The 17343-nt window shown below is 42.9% G+C and overlaps 1 protein-coding gene across 1 annotated transcript in view; it reads left to right on the plus strand.

Moving 5' to 3' along the window:
- Window positions 1-8994: 8994 nt before the first annotated feature.
- The window catches only part of LOC124001956 (gamma-2-syntrophin-like), a 104284-nt gene continuing 95935 nt past the window's right edge, over window positions 8995-17343 (plus strand). The window contains exon 1 of the mRNA XM_046309132.1: window positions 8995-9486. Coding sequence (XP_046165088.1) covers window positions 9418-9486 — 69 coding nt within the window. The 5' untranslated portion in view covers window positions 8995-9417. The remainder of the gene's footprint in view (window positions 9487-17343) is intronic.

Genomic DNA, 17343 nt, shown 5'->3' on the forward strand with positions numbered 1-17343 from the left:
GAGAGATCCAATTTAATTCAAACTAAACTGTCTATCACACAGCAGAGCGTGTCTGACTCCAAACCAGCCACAACGGAATAGATAAGAGCATATCATGAGCGCACCGCTTACAGAACAGAGCTGAGACCTCTCCATGCAGAATGGGTTCCCTATATAAATATTCCTTTTTTTCTCTTCTCCCCAACCCCAAACCCATTATATCAATAATGCAAACTTAAATTGTTTTAATAGTTTCTTATTGCAACATTACATATTCGTAGTTTTATGAGTACAGCAGTAGGAGTCCACCTCCACTGTGGGGCTCTATGGAACGTTCATATTTGAAGATGGCAGAAAGGCCAGGCTCGTTCTTTGGCACATGACACGGAGTAGGTTACAGGGAGTGGATTCACTAAAGAGACTGGTACCCAGGCTAGGTGGAAACGCCTTTATGAGCAAATATTGTGAGTCACGCAATGAAATGTTGCGTGGTCCTTCCACTATAAAAACATGAATGTGCAAGAATTGGCCGGAGACACCTCAGCTGCATTCAAATCAAATGTTTTTGGGCCCATGTGCCAAATACAACAGGTGTAGACATTACAGTGAAATTCTTACTTATGAGCTCATTCCCAAGAGTGCTGAGTTAATTAAAAGACAAATATTTGCAAAATAAAAAAAAGGAAATAAGGCTACTGTCACGGCTGTTTAAAGAGCTGGACCAAGGTGCAGCGATGTGAGCGTACATATTCTTTTATTTAGAAAAGATGCACCACAAAACAATAAACAGCACAAAACAATAAACAGCACAAAACAATAAACACCACAAAACAATAAACACCACAAAACAATAAACACCACAAAACAATAAACAGCACAAAACAATAAACACCACAAAACAATAAACACCACAAAACAATAAACACCACAAAACAAACATGACGCTAAAGTCACCTTCCCCAAGCAAAGTCACCTTCCCCACAAAGTCACCTTCCCCACAAAGTCACCTTCCCCACAAAGACAGGTGGGAAAGGGGCTACCTCAGTATGGTTCTCAATCAGAGACAACGATAGACAGCTGTCCCTGATTGAGAACCCAAACCGGCCAAAACATAGAAATACAAATAATAGAACATAGAATACCCACCCCAAATCACACCCTGACCAAACCAAATAGAGACATAAAAATGATCTCTAAGGTCAGGGTGTGACAGCTATTCAGACCCCTTCCCTTTTTCCACATTTTATAACATTATAGCCTTATTCTAAAATGAATGAAATAACCTTCCGGTTACTAGCCCAACACTCTAACCACTAGGCTACCCTGCCTCCCGCACTGCTGCACATGCTGCAACCTTTTTCAACAGATTAGATGATACTAGTTAGCTGCCAGTTGATGAACGAACAGACGAGATTAGATGATACTAGTTAGCTGCCAGTTGATGAACGAACAGACGAGATTAGATGATACTAGTTAGCTGCCAGTTGATGAACGAACAGACGAGATTAGATGATACTAGTTTGCTGCCAGTTGATGAACGAACAGACGAGATTAGATGATACTAGTTAGCTGCCAGTTGATGAACGAACAGACGAGATTAGATGACACTAGTTAGCTGCCAGTTGATGAACGAACAAACGAGATTAGATGATACTAGTTAGCTGCCAGTTGATGAACGAACAGACGAGATTAGATGATACTAGTTAGCTGCCAGTTGATGAACGAACAGACGAGATTAGATGATACTAGTTAGCTGCCAGTTGATGAACGAACAGACGAGATTAGATGATACTAGTTAGCTGCCAGTTGATGAACGAACAGACGAGATTAGATGATACTAGTTAGCTGCCAGTTGATGAACGAACAGACGTTAGATGATACTAGTTGTCCAGTTGATGAGCGAAATTCAGAGTGTTGTCAGTTGTCCGTTGGTTAATGATCAGTTAGCTGCCAGTTGATGAGCAGATTAGATGATCCTAGTTAGCTGCCAATTGATGAGCAGAGTGTTGTCAGTTGTCCAGTTGATAAATTCAGAGTTAGATGATCTAGTTGTCCAGTTGATAAATTCAGAGTGTTGTCAGATTGTCCGTTGGTAAATTCAGAGTGTTGTCAGATTGTCCGTTGGTAAATTCAGAGTGTTGTCAGATTGTCCGTTGGTAAATTCAGTGTTGTCAGATTGTCCGTTGGTAAATTCAGAGTGTTGTCAGATTGTCCGTTGGTAAATTCAGTGTTGTCAGATTGTCCGTTGGTAAATTCAGTGTTGTCAGATTGTCCGTTGGTAAATTCAGTGTTGTCAGATTGTCCGTTGGTAAATTCAGAGTGTTGTCAGATTGTCCGTTGGTAAATTCAGAGTGTTGTCAGATTGTCCGTTGGTAAATTCAGTGTTGTCAGATTGTCCGTTGGTAAATTCAGAGTGTTGTCAGATTGTCCGTTGGTAAATTCAGAGCGTTGTCAGATTGTCCGTTGGTAAATTCAGAGCGTTTCGCTCTCAGAGCGTTAGGAGTAGGGTTGATCTGAGCGTTCTGACCTCACAACGGCAGAGCTAACTGGCTAACCTTGCCTACCTTGCTGGAAAAAAACTTCCAGACACAAATGAGAGAACACCTCACTCTGACCATTTTACTCGCCCTAGCAGAGCTGGTTAGGCCATTTTCATGTTATCCAGAGCGTTGGTGACTGTAACTGTGCTGCAGGCCACAATTTAATTGCGCTTTTTTCCACCAATGTTTGCCGACATCCGCCTTATTCAATGGGTGTTGAATGTTTGTAAATTCATCAACGAAGACGCTGGGAGTCGAGAAGCAGGTGGTGAGTTTAATAAAACAACTACCGATACAAACCAGGAGTCACATCTTGACACGAATCACATAATCAATACTGTCTGGAGAATGAACCTAAGGGAGTGACAGATATAGGGGAGGTAATCAGGAAGGTGATGGAGTCCAGGCGAGTCTCATAATGAGGGACAGGTGCGTGTAATGATTGTTGTCTGGGCCAGTGGTTAGTAAACCGGCGACGTCGAGCGCCAGAGAGGGGGAGACCGGGAGTAGACGTGACAATCAGTAATTCGGGCTCTCTGTCACTCTCAGATGAGAGTGCTCTGAAATCGTAGTAGATGGCCAGAGTGAATTTACAAACGCACCCTATATATCCACTTTCTGGCTGTGGTAACTATGGAAACCAGGAAGAAGGCAACAAGCGTTCAGACACAATAAGTGAAAATAAATGTTCTAATTAAGGGTGCGTTCGTAGAATAACTGGTGAATTTACGAACGCTCAACACCTGTTGAATATGGCCGGTGTAATTAAATTGTTGCCAGCAGAAAAGTTAGTCACCAACGCTCTGGATAACATGAAAACAGCCTAACCAGCTTTGCTAGCGTCAGTAAAATGGTCAGAGTGAGTTTGCTCTCTCATTTGTGTCTGGAAGTAGCGAGTTAGCCAGTTAGCTTGGGTGATTGACTGGCATTGTGAGGTCAGAACGCTCGGATCAACATTTCTTGTGGTGGCAGAGTAGCCGAGTGGTTAGAGCTTTGGACTAGTAGCTGAAAGGTTGCAAGTTCGAATCCCCGAGTTGACAAGGTACAAATCTGTCGTTCTGCCCCTGAACAGGCAGTTAACCCACTGTTCCAAAGGCCGTCATTGAAAATAAGAATTTGTTCTTAACTGACTTGCCTGGTAAAATAAAAAATATTTGTTCTCCTCAGCCAGAGTGTCCATGTCCACTATGCACTCTGAACACTCCAAGAACCAAATGCTCTGAATTTTCAAACGGACAATCTGACAACACTTTGAATGCCCAGAGCACACTGTGTCACTCCAGATTTAATTTACGAACACACCCTAAGTGATATAATGCCCGAGAAGCAAACCGTGCCAATATATGCTCCAAACACTGGCTTATAATAATAATAATAATATATGCCATTTAGCAGACGCTTTTATCCAAAGCGACTTACAGTCATGGGCATTATCACTTTTATACAATGGGTTACCAACATAGTAAAATAAAGATTGACATTTCTTTGTATACAGTGCATTCGGAAAATATTCAGACCCCTTGACCTGTTACATATTTTGTTACGTTACAGCCTTATTTTAAAATTGATTAAATTACATTTATTTCCTCCTCAATCTGCACACAATACCCCATAATGACATCACAATACCCCATAAAAACAGATTTTTAGACATTTTTGCAAATGTATTTACATAAGGATTTCAGACCCTTTGCTATGAGACTTAAAATTGAGCTCAGGTGCATGTCAGAGCAAAAACTAAGCCATGAGGTCAAACTAATTGTCCGTAGAGTGCCGAGACAGGATTGTGTCGAGGCACAGACCTGGGGATGGGTACCAAAACATTTCTGCGGCATTGAAGGTCCCCAAGAACACATTGGCCTTCATTATTCTTAAATGGAAGATGTTTGGAACCACCAAAACTCTTCCTAGAGCTGGTCGCCTGGCCAAACTGAGCAATCGTGGGAGAAGGGCCTTGGTCAGGTAAATGACCAAGAACCCGTTGTTCATTCTGACAGAGCTCCAGAGTTCCTCTGGAGTACTCCACCAATCAGGCCTTTATGCTCGAGTGGTCAGACAGAAATCACTCCTCAGTAAAAGGCATATAACAGCCCGCTTGGAGTTTGCCAAAAGGCACCTAAAGACTCTCAGACTATGAGAAAAAAGATGATCTGGTCTGATGAAACCAAGATTGAACTCTGATAGAGCAGCTCAAGTCTCACGTGCGGAAGTAAGCCGTCTGGCGAGAGAGACTCATTGGGGGAGGAGACTAGAGCCAGTTCTGACCCAGTTCTGCCTGAACGGACACACAGCATCCCAATGTAACAAGTGTTGAATTTTATGTTGCATAATTACACAAAATCTGAATAGTTTCCATGCCTGATATTACTGTACATGTTGTTGTCAGTGCCCTTTTTAATGTCGCACACTTCCTTCTCCTTCTGCCTTCCCCCTCATCAATATCCACTCCCCCCTTACCTCTTTCCTGTCTACTGTATCCACGTGGAAGAGGTAGGTCACTGAACTCGTCCCATGAAAATCTCAATCAATCCTATATGTTAAAACACACTTGAGTTTATATAGTCAGTGATGTTGTAATATCGTGATGTTCTACCAGTATATTGTGATATTTATGCATTTATGAACTTTTGATCTGTTGATTTGTGAACGTTGTACATGCGAGCTACTGTACTTTCTAATGTATGTTGTCATTGGGCTATTCATGTCCCCTGTTAATCTGTACGGTAAAGAGGAGTTGGTGCACGAGAGTAGCCCGTTTTATTTATGGATGTCGTTTGTCTCTTTATCTGGTATGTCATGTGTTTTTGTTTGTTATGATATTTATACCCCCCCCCCCCCCCTATTTCTCCCAAATTGGTAGTTACGATTTTGTCTCATCGCTGCAACTCGCCAACAGAGAGAGACAAAGTTTGAGAGTCATGCATCTTCCCCGAAACATGACCCGCCAAGTCGCTCCGCTTCTTAATACACTTCTCTTTTAACACCTGAAGCCAGCCGCTCCACTGTGTCGGGAGGAAACATGTCCAACCGAAGTCAATTTGCAGGCGCACAGCCCGCCACGAGAAGTCACTAGAGCAAGCCAAGGAAGTCCCCCCGGCCAAACCCGGATGACGCTGGGCCAATTGTGCGCAGCCCCATGAGCTCACGGCCGGCTGTGACACAGCCTGGGATCGAACCCCGAGGCTTAAGTGGCACCTCAGCACTGCGTGGTAGTGCCTTAGACCACTGTACCACTCGCCCTCAGCACTGCGTGGTAGTGCCTTAGACACTGCTGTAGTGCCTTAGACCACTGTACCACTCGGGAGGCCCTCAGCACTGCGTGGTAGTGCCTTAGACCACTGTACCACTCGGCCCTCAGCACTGCATGGTAGTGCCTTGGACCGCTGTACCACTCGGGAGGCCCTCAGCACTGCGTGGTAGTGCCTTAGACCACTGTACCACTCGGGAGGCCCTTTGTTATGATATTTTTGACAATATTTTACTGTTAGTTTGCAAGTGCATGTCATGTACTAATGGTACAAAAAGCCTGGCTGTAATTTATGAAAGTTGGCTAGCCCCATAGGCTATACTGTACATTATTATACATGATAAAAGTTGGCTAGCCCCATAGGCTATACTGTACATTATTATACATGATACAAGTTGGCTAGTCCCATAGGCTATACTGTACATTATTATACATGATAAAAATTGGCTAGCCCCATAGGCTATACTGTACATTATTATACATGATAAAAGTTGGCTAGCCCCATAGGCTATACTGTACATTATTATACATGATAAAAGTTGGCTAGCCCCATAGGCTATACTGTACTATATTGTATTGTTATCTAACGAGACAGTTGTTATTGTTAGCCCTGTCTACTGTATCCATCTGGAAGAGAGGTGTTGGTGCACGAGGGCAGCACAACATGTCATTTCTGGATGTTGTTTTTTTCTTCATCGGAATAAAAGATCGCCACCAACTCTAATCTTTTTGGTCATATGTGGACCGATCAGAACACAACGCAGAGGCATTCTGAAATGGTCAAACCAGGCTGGTCCATTTGATTTGTACTGTTAGAATATATGCTATTAAATCCTGCGAGTTCTTTGGGGCAGTTTCCCCCCTCATAGCAAATAGCTGGTAAAATAATGTATGCAATGTTCACAAGGCCACTGAGCTGCTGCTGCTGCTGCTGGCATTGCGTGAGGGACAGATTAGTAAGTAACTGAACATCTTGCTATGAAAAATATATATTTGAAACAAGAAAATATACACATTTACCACACTTTTATGACCATTTAAAACTTAATCCGATAATTTTTTTCATATATATTATAAAGTTCAACTTTTTTTGGACCATTCACAAGATTTAAAAAATAAAAAATAAAAAAAAGAAAGAAAAGAAGACCAATCACAAGTGGGGCGCCGCCCCTAATGCCCTAATGGGTGGGCCGCCCCTAATGCCCTAATGGGTGGGCCGCCCCTAATGCCGTAATGGGTGGGCCGCCCCTAATGCCCTAATGGTTGGGCCGCCCCTAATGCCCTAATGGGTGGGCCGCCCCTAATGCCCTAATGGGTGGGCCGCCCCTAATGCCCTAATGGGTGGGCCGCCCCTAATGCCCTAATGGGTGGGCCGCCCCTAATGCCCTAATGGGTGGGCCGCCCCTAATGCCCTAATGGGTGGGCCGCCCCTAATGCCCTCATGGGTGGGCTGCCCCTAATGCCCTAATGGGTGGGCCGCCCCTAATGCCCTAATGGGTGGGCTGCCCCTAATGCCCTAATGGGTGGGCCGCCCCTAATGCCCTAATGGGTGGGCCGCCCCTAATGCCCTAATGGGTGGGCCGCCCCTAATGCCCTAATGGTTGGGCCGCCCCTAATGCCCTAATGGGTGGGCCGCCCCTAATGCCCTAATGGGTGGGCCGCCCCTAATGCCCTAATGGGTGGGCCGCCGCTGCAAGGAGTGGAACCATACCCAAAGACACTGGTTTTCAGACTAGCTTCCACCGCCATTTCTCACATCAATAGTTTTTCAGGAACAGGGTTGGAGAGCCATGCCTTAAGCAGTTACAAAAATACTCATTCAATAAGAGTTATTCAGCAAAAGAGACGGAATTCCTCTTTCACAGTTAGATCTTACTATTCGCAATAATGGAAAAGGTTTTCAGAGTTGACATGCTACCAATTTGTAAGTCGCTCTGGATAAGAGCGTCTGCTAAATGACTTAAATGTAAATGTAAATGTAGACTGCATTTTCATCTCAAGAAATTAAATGACACCTCAAGTACTTCATTTCATCAGATGATTTATTTTCTTCAAACTGCAACAACAATAGTTATTTCCCATGTAAATAGACCGGCTAACAGTGCTAATGAATCCCCTCATATTTCAGAACCTCAGACTGAATCAAACATATAGAATCAGATACTACATAACTGTCTTGAGTATTGTGCTACGTTGGTTGAAATGAGAGTATAAGTGCCACATTTTTTTTTGTGCAATTAGTGTTATCCACATCATGGACAGTTAGCCTGGAGAAGAGGGATCTTTTTCCATTTGAGGGCGAGGGAAATGTGGAAAAAATAACAAGCCCCTTTGCTTACTCTAATCTCTAGGGTATTCTGAAAACTGTAGACCGGTGTACAAATAACATATTGCAACTATATTGCCTGTACACCTTTCGAGAGAAACACAGTGCTCTCTAACAAATACATTATTAATAACAATGTTTTTGTATGTTTGTTTTTTTAAACAACAATAACACAACAATACATCTGGTTTGTGGATTGAATGGATAAAATGAATGTATGGGTCTGTTGCAGAGAGTCTTGGAGTCCAGTTCTGCTCCCCTGTATATTATAACGAAAATCAACATGAATGTCGTAGACTGTAAATGTCAATCATGTCCTTTATTACTGAGAGGAATAGTTTACAGGCCTGTGAGTGCTATTGTATTAGATTAGACGTATTTGGCCTACCACACAACTTTTGAATCATGGGAAATTCAAATTCGATTCATTTGTATCCATTGTTTGTTTGATATTAAATAAATGCAATTTATTATAAACTAATGACAACAATAGAGTATTTATTCGATCTGGATCAGTAGGCCGATAGCTGATTAAAAGGCTACTCCAGTAGTCCTATTGAATTGTAAATGAACTTCGTGTATTTATTTGGATGCCAAATTAGAGATGGTTTGATGGCACAGAGATGAAACGGTGAATAAAACACAACGCATTTAAATCACATTTGATGAAATCTCTGCTTCACAAATATCCCAATTCCTTTTGCTAAGCCTCATTGGGATACAGCTGAAGTCAATCATAGAATGTAAACATTTTAAGGAGAAAATTAGTTCACGAACTAAATCCTACAGTGACAATTGACAACATAGAATATGTGTAAACATGTTAATCCATAGGCTTACTGGACCCATCGCAATGGTTAAACATCAAATGCGAGAGGAGGGAGGGAGAGGCAGCGGGTGAGGAAGACAACGTTTGGACTGTCCCGCGTTTCACCGAGTACAACGACAGAATGCAGTTAACAACGTAGCAGCGGAAGCTGTTTCGACCTCAATCGTGGATTCACCTATCTGACACTGAGCTGTGGATTTGTTTTTCTCATAGTTGCTATGAATTGCGTGACTATCTATCAGATCCATAATCACCGTCGGAAAATGTGATATAGAGACTGGAGACAGTGCAGCGTTGAGCTCGGTAGCCTGCCTACCTTCCTTATCTACTCTAGTTGCGTACTGGGGCTCGGCTATATGCTCGGTCTGTCCGTACGTCCGTGTGCCTCTTTCGGTGACTGGGACATAGTTGAACGGCACTACTCGACTATTGTTGGATAAATGACTTATGAAAGTCTCTTCGAGTTCAGTGGACAGAGCCAGCGGCTGTATGGGAAATGAATGTGCCCGGGAAACAGCAACCTGAACTGTTAGAGCGACCAGCCAGCCTCTTGGTTCCAACTTGGGCAAGTAGAGGGTCTCGCTGCCTTTATTTAGCCTACTAAAGATGTATGATGTTTTAGTGTATTTAATCAGATATATCCCCCAGTTCTGCTGTAAAGAGAAGGTCAGGTTTTAAACAAATGATCACAGCAGTATATAATTGCACCGTGGATGCTTGAGAAGCAGCAGAATTTGAAGAAATATTGCGCTCATAGAACGTGTTTTTGTTGGTTGCTACGTTGACAATCTGTTCTGCCTTCATGCATTCATTGAGTATGATACACATGTGTTTAAAAAAATAAAAAATCCCAGCAGGGCTACAAGAATATCTCATCTAATACCAGACTTGGCTAATATAGAAAGAAAGCAGCAAAACTATTTACCACATATGCTTTTTTATTGTATGGTTCTGGTTATTATTTGAACATAAAATGACTTTTATATATTTTTTAAATATTTGTTAATTTTTATTATCACAATTGTATTGACAATTGTCACATGTTGTCAAGAGTGGGATGGTATGAAGAATACCTACACTGAGATATTTTACTCATTAGTTGTGGTGCAACCCATACGTTCATCATCTCCCATCTATGTAGGTTTGAGGTTGGCCCTAAGCCTATTAGAATTTTAAATACATTCGGTAGGTGCTTATTTGTTTTATTATATTTGTGCTATTTCACATGCGTGTATTAATATGTGTGAATTGGAAATGTTTTGTTGCATATCCCATGGGTGTCACGGCCAGGGATCAGTCATTATCAACGGTGACCTTGGATAAATTAGGGTTAAGTGCCATGCTCAAGGGCACATCGGCAGATTTGTTTTGACTTTGTCAACTCAAGGATTCAAACTAGTGACATTTTGGTTACTGGCCCAGCGCTCTAACCACTAGACTCTTAGGGAAACAAGGGTTCCAAAAGGGTTCTCTGCAGAGGGATAGGTTTCTACCAAGAACCATTTTCATATGAAGAACCCTTTTTGGAAGATGAGGGTTCTTTACAAGGCAGAGGGTTCAACCGAGAATCATTCTCAGCCTAAGAACCCTTTTTGGAAAAAAATGGTTCCCCTGTGGGGAAAAACAGAAGAACCCTGTATGGCTTTACTAAGCACCTCTTTTTCTAAGAGTGTAGGCTTTCTGCCGTCCCCATCTTGCATGTTATTCAATCATTTCATCCAAACTGCTCCCGGGTGTCTGTGTAGCCAGGCGCTAAGATAGAACTTGGTTCTATTCTAATTTAGCCCGCCTGACACGCTGCAAGTTCCCGCCTCCACCCATTTACTCATTGGTTTTTACGAGCATATACCCACGTGGGTAATGGACCTGAAACAGTGTGCACCTTGCATAGACCTGAAACAGTGTGCACCTTGCATAGACCTGAAACAGTGTGCATAGATCTGAAACAGTGTGCATAGATCTGAAACAGTGTGCACCTTGCATAGACCTGAAACAGTGTGCACCTTGCATAGACCTGAAACAGTGTGCATAGATCTGAAACAGTGTGCACCTTGCATAGACCTGAAACAGTGTGCACCTTGCATAGACCTGAAACAGTGTGCATAGATCTGAAACAGTGTGCATAGATCTGAAACAGTGTGCACCTTGCATAGGCCTGAAACAGTGTGCACCTTGCATAGACCTGAAACAGTGTGCATAGATCTGAAACAGTGTGCATAGATCTGAAACAGTGTGCACCTTGCATAGACCTGAAACAGTGTGCACCTTGCATAGACCTGAAACAGTGTGCATAGATCTGAAACAGTGTGCATAGATCTGAAACAGTGTGCACCTTGCATAGACCTGAAACAGTGTGCACCGTGCATAGACCTGAAACAGTGTGCATAGATCTGAAACAGTGTGCATAGATCTGAAACAGTGTGCACCTTGCATAGACCTGAAACAGTGTGCACCTTGCATAGACCTGAAACAGTGTGCATAGATCTGAAACAGTGTGCATAGACCTGAAACAGTGTGCACCTTGCATAGACCTGAAACAGTGTGCATAGATCTGAAACAGTGTGCATAGATCTGAAACAGTGTGCACCTTGCATAGACCTGAAACAGTGTGCACCGTGCATAGACCTGAAACAGTGTGCATAGATCTGAAACAGTGTGCATAGATCTGAAACAGTGTGCACCTTGCATAGACCTGAAACAGTGTGCACCTTGCATAGACCTGAAACAGTGTGCATAGATCTGAAACAGTGTGCATAGATCTGAAACAGTGTGCACCTTGCATAGACCTGAAACAGTGTGCACCTTGCATAGACCTGAAACAGTGTGCATAGATCTGAAACAGTGTGCATAGATCTGAAACAGTGTGCACCTTGCATAGACCTGAAACAGTGTGCATAGATCTGAAACAGTGTGCATAGATCTGAAACAGTGTGCACCTTGCATAGACCTGAAACAGTGTGCACCTTGCATAGACCTGAAACAGTGTGCACCTTGCATAGACCTGAAACAGTGTGCATAGATCTGAAACAGTGTGCATAGATCTGAAACAGTGTGCACCTTGCATAGACCTGAAACAGTGTGCACCTTGCATAGACCTGAAACAGTGTGCATAGATATGAAACAGTGTGCATAGATCTGAAACAGTGTGCATAGACCTGAAACAGTGTGCACCTTGCATAGACCTGAAACAGTGTGCACCTTGCATAGACCTGAAACAGTGTGCACCTTGCATAGACCTGAAACAGTGTGCACCTTGCATAGACCTGAAACAGTGTGCACCTTGCATAGACCTGAAACAGTGTGCACCTTGCATAGACCTGAAACAGTGTGCATAGATCTGAAACAGTGTGCATAGACCTGAAACAGTGTGCACCGTGCATAGACCTGAAACAGTGTGCACCGTGCATAGACCTGAAACAGTGTGCACCTTGCATAGACCTGAAACAGTGTGCATAGACCTGAAACAGTGTGCACCGTGCATAGACCTGAAACAGTGTGCACCGTGCATAGACCTGAAACAGTGTGCACCTTGCATAGACCTGAAACAGTGTGCATAGACCTGAAACAGTGTGCACCTTGCATAGATCTGAAACAGTGTGCACCTTGCATAGACCTGAAACAGTGTGCATAGATCTGAAACAGTGTGCATAGACCTGAAACAGTGTGCACCGTGCATAGACCTGAAACAGTGTGCACCGTGCATAGACCTGAAACAGTGTGCACCTTGCATAGACCTGAAACAGTGTGCATAGACCTGAAACAGTGTGCACTGTGCATAGACCTGAAACAGTGTGCACCGTGCATAGACCTGAAACAGTGTGCACCTTGCATAGACCTGAAACAGTGTGCATAGACCTGAAACAGTGTGCATAGACCTGAAACAGTGTGCATAGACCTGAAACAGTGTGCATAGACCTGAAACAGTGTGCATAGACCTGAAACAGTTGACCATAATAATAATAAGACTAGCATGTATTTGTTTTCAATGGGCTCGGTTCACTCATAGTGGATGCAGGTCTGGTTTATAAACTATGCCCGAGTTTAAGTCGTGACTCCCCACAGGGGAACCATTTTTTTTGTTGCTAAATTATTGGTCGAAAGAGCTGATCTGATTAATCAAAAGACCGATTGGTGGATCAGAATTGGGCTGCCTGTATAAACGCCAGACATTGTCCCTGAGATCGAAGCTCAGTCTGATATTCCCCCCCCCCCCCCGAATTTTTGTTTGCTATAGGTGAAATAACCCTCCAATGTCAGAAAGACCTGGAGAGACAAAAGTTGGATCTTTGATGTTAAATGTAGATATGCCGTAATCATAAGTAGCGGTAAGACTTCCGACATAAGCACGTACTGCGTTTACACAGCCAGCCCATTTCTGATCTTTTTCCACTAATTGGTCTTTAGACCAATCAGATCAGCTCTTTTGCCAGTAAAAGATCAGAATGGGCTGCCTGTATAAATGCACCCAGAGAGAGTAGGAAGTAAAGAGGTTAAACCCATTAGCATTTCTTGTCACACAGCCGTCACGTTGCTTGACGGAGTGAATTCCTGTGAGTGAATACATGCTCAGAAGCGTCACTGAATCTATCTTAAAGCTCACAGACAAGAAAATAGATTGTTAGATAAGGTTATTTATTTACTGGTGAGCAAACCCTTTTTTAGTCAGAAATAATTGTCTTCTGTTATGAATCTCAGTCATGATTCAAGACTATTTTTCACAAGGTGTTCAACCATTCACCTTCTTCCCACCACGGGAAGTATTTCCACTGTTGGGTCTGGTTTTTAGGATGATTACCTCTGAGGCTGAGTTTACAAAACATTAGGAACACCTCTTTCCCATGACATAGACTGACCATGAAGGGCAGAAGACAGATGAAAGATGTTTAAGCTTTGAGACACGGATTGTGCTTGTGCATTTTAGAGGGTGAATGGGCAAGACGAAAGATTTAAGTGACTTTGAAACGGGTCTGGTAGTCGGTGCCAGGCGCACCGGTTTGAGTACATCAAGAACTGCAAAGCTGCTGGGTTTTTCACTCAACAGTTTTTCCCATGTGTGTCTAGAATGGTCCCCCACCCAAAGGACATCCAGGCATCTTGACACCTCTGTGGGAAGCATTGGAATCAACATGGGTCCAGCATCTCTGTGGAACGCTTTCAACACCTTGTAGAGTCAACATGGGTCCAGCATCCCTGTGGAACGCTTTCAACACCTTGTAGAGTCAACATGGGTCCAGCATCCCTGTGGAACGCTTTCAACATCTTGTAGAGTCAACATGGGTCCAGCATCCCTGTGGAACGCTTTCAACACCTTGTAGAGTCAACATGGGTCCAGCATCCCTGTGGAACGCTTTCAACACCTTGTAGAGTCAACATGGGTCCAGCATCCCTGTGGAACTCTTTCAACACCTTGTAGAGTCAACATGGGTCCAGCATCCCTGTGGAACGCTTTCAACACCTTGTAGTGTCCATGACCTGACGAATAGAGGCTGTTCTCAGGGCAAAAGGGTGGGGGGGTGCAACTCAATATTAGGAAGGTGTTCCTAATGTTTTGTGCACTCTGTGTAGATTTGCAATCAATCAAATGTATTTATAAAGCTCTTTTTACATCAGTAGATGTCACAAAGTGCTGTACAGAAACCCAGCCTAAAAACCCCCAAACAGCAAGCAATGCAGATGTAGAAGAACATGGACCTTTAAACTACCCTTATGTCTTTTTAGAAGAATGTTTACAGTCTTGTTTTGTAGATGATCCCACATTATATTGCTAATAGAGAAAAACACTGTCTGACCCCCCCCCCCCACCCCATACATCCATCACTTCAGTTACATTCTCCAAGGACTGATCACCCATTCTGGGGTATATTAAGGCCCAGCAGTATCTGTACTATCAAACTGTTCTAATCTGCCTTCAGGATTTGGTCTTTTCGATTATTATTCGTTACTTTAAACACCTCCTTTGATTTATGCTGTAATGAAAACTGTGAAGTTTAAAAAAAAACATGCCACCCCCCCTCTCCTCCTTTTAGCATGGGCAGCAGAAACGTAATTACACCCCCAGTGGAGTGTGAAAGTCGATGGGAGTTGTAGCCAGGAAATCAATCAGGCATTAATTTTAAAACAAGTCAGTCCTGCTCTAGTATCTGTTATGAGAATGTCATATCCAGACCCACCGTATGGCTTTTACCAGCCTCTATTGTACTGGTCGGGAAGCAATACAATCTCAAACACATAATGATTCTCCTATGTTTCCTTTGAGACCGGCTTGGTGATACCTATTTAAATATTGTCTGAGATGTTTACTTAGTGAATTAAAATGCAACTCCTCCGTTGCATAATTATTAGTGCCCCAACAATCTTTCATTGACATTTTCATTTTGATCTAAGGCGGGGACCTCATGAATTTCTTATCTGCCTCGTCTCCTTTAAAATCTGGCATTTCGTAAGTGCGTTGTCCACTAGATTCTACTGATTAGTGTAAGACCTGTTTAACTTTGCCAGGCATACTGCTGCTGATTTTGTAATTATTATTATTATTATTATTAAAATTAGAATTACTATAAATCATTATGCTGGATTGTAATTCTCCTTGAATTCCTGAATGGTCACAACAGTCAAATGTAAGACAAATAGGGTAGGTTTAAATGACCTCCAACCAGGGGGAAGCTGCCATGACATTATCCCTCGAGGGTAGGTTTAAATGACCTCCAACCAGGGGGAATCTGCCATGACATTATCCCTCGAGGGTAGGTTTAAATGACCTCCAACCAGAAGGAAGCTGTCATGACATTATCCCTCGAGGGTAGGTTTAAATGACCTCCAACCAGAAGGAAGCTGTCATGACATTATCCCTCGAGGGTAGGTTTAAATGACCTCCAACCAGAGGGAAGCTGTCATGACATTATCCCTCGAGGGTAGGTTTAAATGACCTCCAACCAGAAGGAAGCTGTCATGACATTATCCCTCGAGGGTAGGTTTAAATAATCTCCAACCAGGGGGAATCTGCCATGACATTATCCCTCGAGGGTAGGTTTAAATGACCTCCAACCAGGGGGAAGCTGTCATGACATTATCCCTCGAGGGTAGGTTTAAATGACCTCCAACCAGGGGGAAGCTGTCATGACATTATCCCTCGAGGGTAGGTTTAAATGACCTCCAACCAGGGGGAAGCTGTCATGACATTATCCCTCGAGGGTAGGTTTAAATGACCTCCAACCAGAAGGAAGCTGTCATGACATTATCCCTCGAGGGTAGGTTTAAATGACCTCCAACCAGAGGGAAGCTGTCATGACATTATCCCTCGAGGGTAGGTTTAAATGACCTCCAACCAGGGGGAAGCTGTCATGACATTATCCCTCGAGGGTAGGTTTAAATGACCTCCAACCAGAAGGAAGCTGTCATGACATTATCCCTCGAGGGTAGGTTTAAATGACCTCCAAACAGGGGGAATCTGCCATGACATTATCCCTCGAGGGTAGGTTTAAATGACCTCCAACCAGAGGGAAGCTGTCATGAGTACTTCTGTGTTGTTTTTTATCCTCTGCCTGTATTCCATTGACTTCATTTTTGATTCCAGACTGAAAGATCATGAAAGGGAAACGGATGAAAGGGAAGCCCGACAAAAGCACTGATTGTGACACCTGCCAAGAACACCCAGTATTTGTCTTTTATCCATGTCTTTTTGGAACTGATCATTTCTATCCATTGCTGCATGTGGACTATGGACTCAGTAGTACTATTCTGTAGTCTTGTGCTTGTTCCATTGGACTTCTAGGCGATTACTGCTATATGCTGTGCTTCAGTTCTATAATCAATCAATAATTATGGAATGTTTCTGGTATTTCTAAAATAATTCCACACAATCGGTAGCTACCTGGAACCAAGTGTAATACGGTGACATTTTGTTGTTGTTGTTGTCAATTAATCTCAGAAAACATTTCAAGTGTTATTTACTATGAGGTTATTAGGTCATTACCGTTTTAAAAAGTTGTTATTAAGTCAACGTTGTAAGTAGTGGTCTGTAAAATAAAGTGTTACTGATATTACCCTTATTAGCTGACCCATAATGCAAAATCATTTAAGCCAATTTACACAGACGTAAAAAACAATGTATTTATTTATGACACTAGTGTGGGAATGTTTGCCAGGGGATATTAGTTCTATGTCAAAGTTCTATGTCAAAATAAGTCTCACAACCATGAATCCTGAAGGCCATCAATATCAGACCAGTGTTACCATGAATCCTGAAGGCGCCAATATCAGACCAGTGTTACCATGAATCCTGAAGGCGCCAATATCAGACCAGTGTTACCATGAATCCTGAAGGGCATCAATATCAGACCAGTGTTACCATGAATCCTGAAGGCCATCAATATCAGACCAGTGTTACCATGTATCCTGAAGGCGCTAATTTCAGACCAGTGTT

The sequence above is a fragment of the Oncorhynchus gorbuscha genome, linkage group LG17 (genome assembly GCF_021184085.1).
Source record: "Oncorhynchus gorbuscha isolate QuinsamMale2020 ecotype Even-year linkage group LG17, OgorEven_v1.0, whole genome shotgun sequence".
Taxonomy (NCBI): domain Eukaryota; kingdom Metazoa; phylum Chordata; class Actinopteri; order Salmoniformes; family Salmonidae; genus Oncorhynchus; species Oncorhynchus gorbuscha.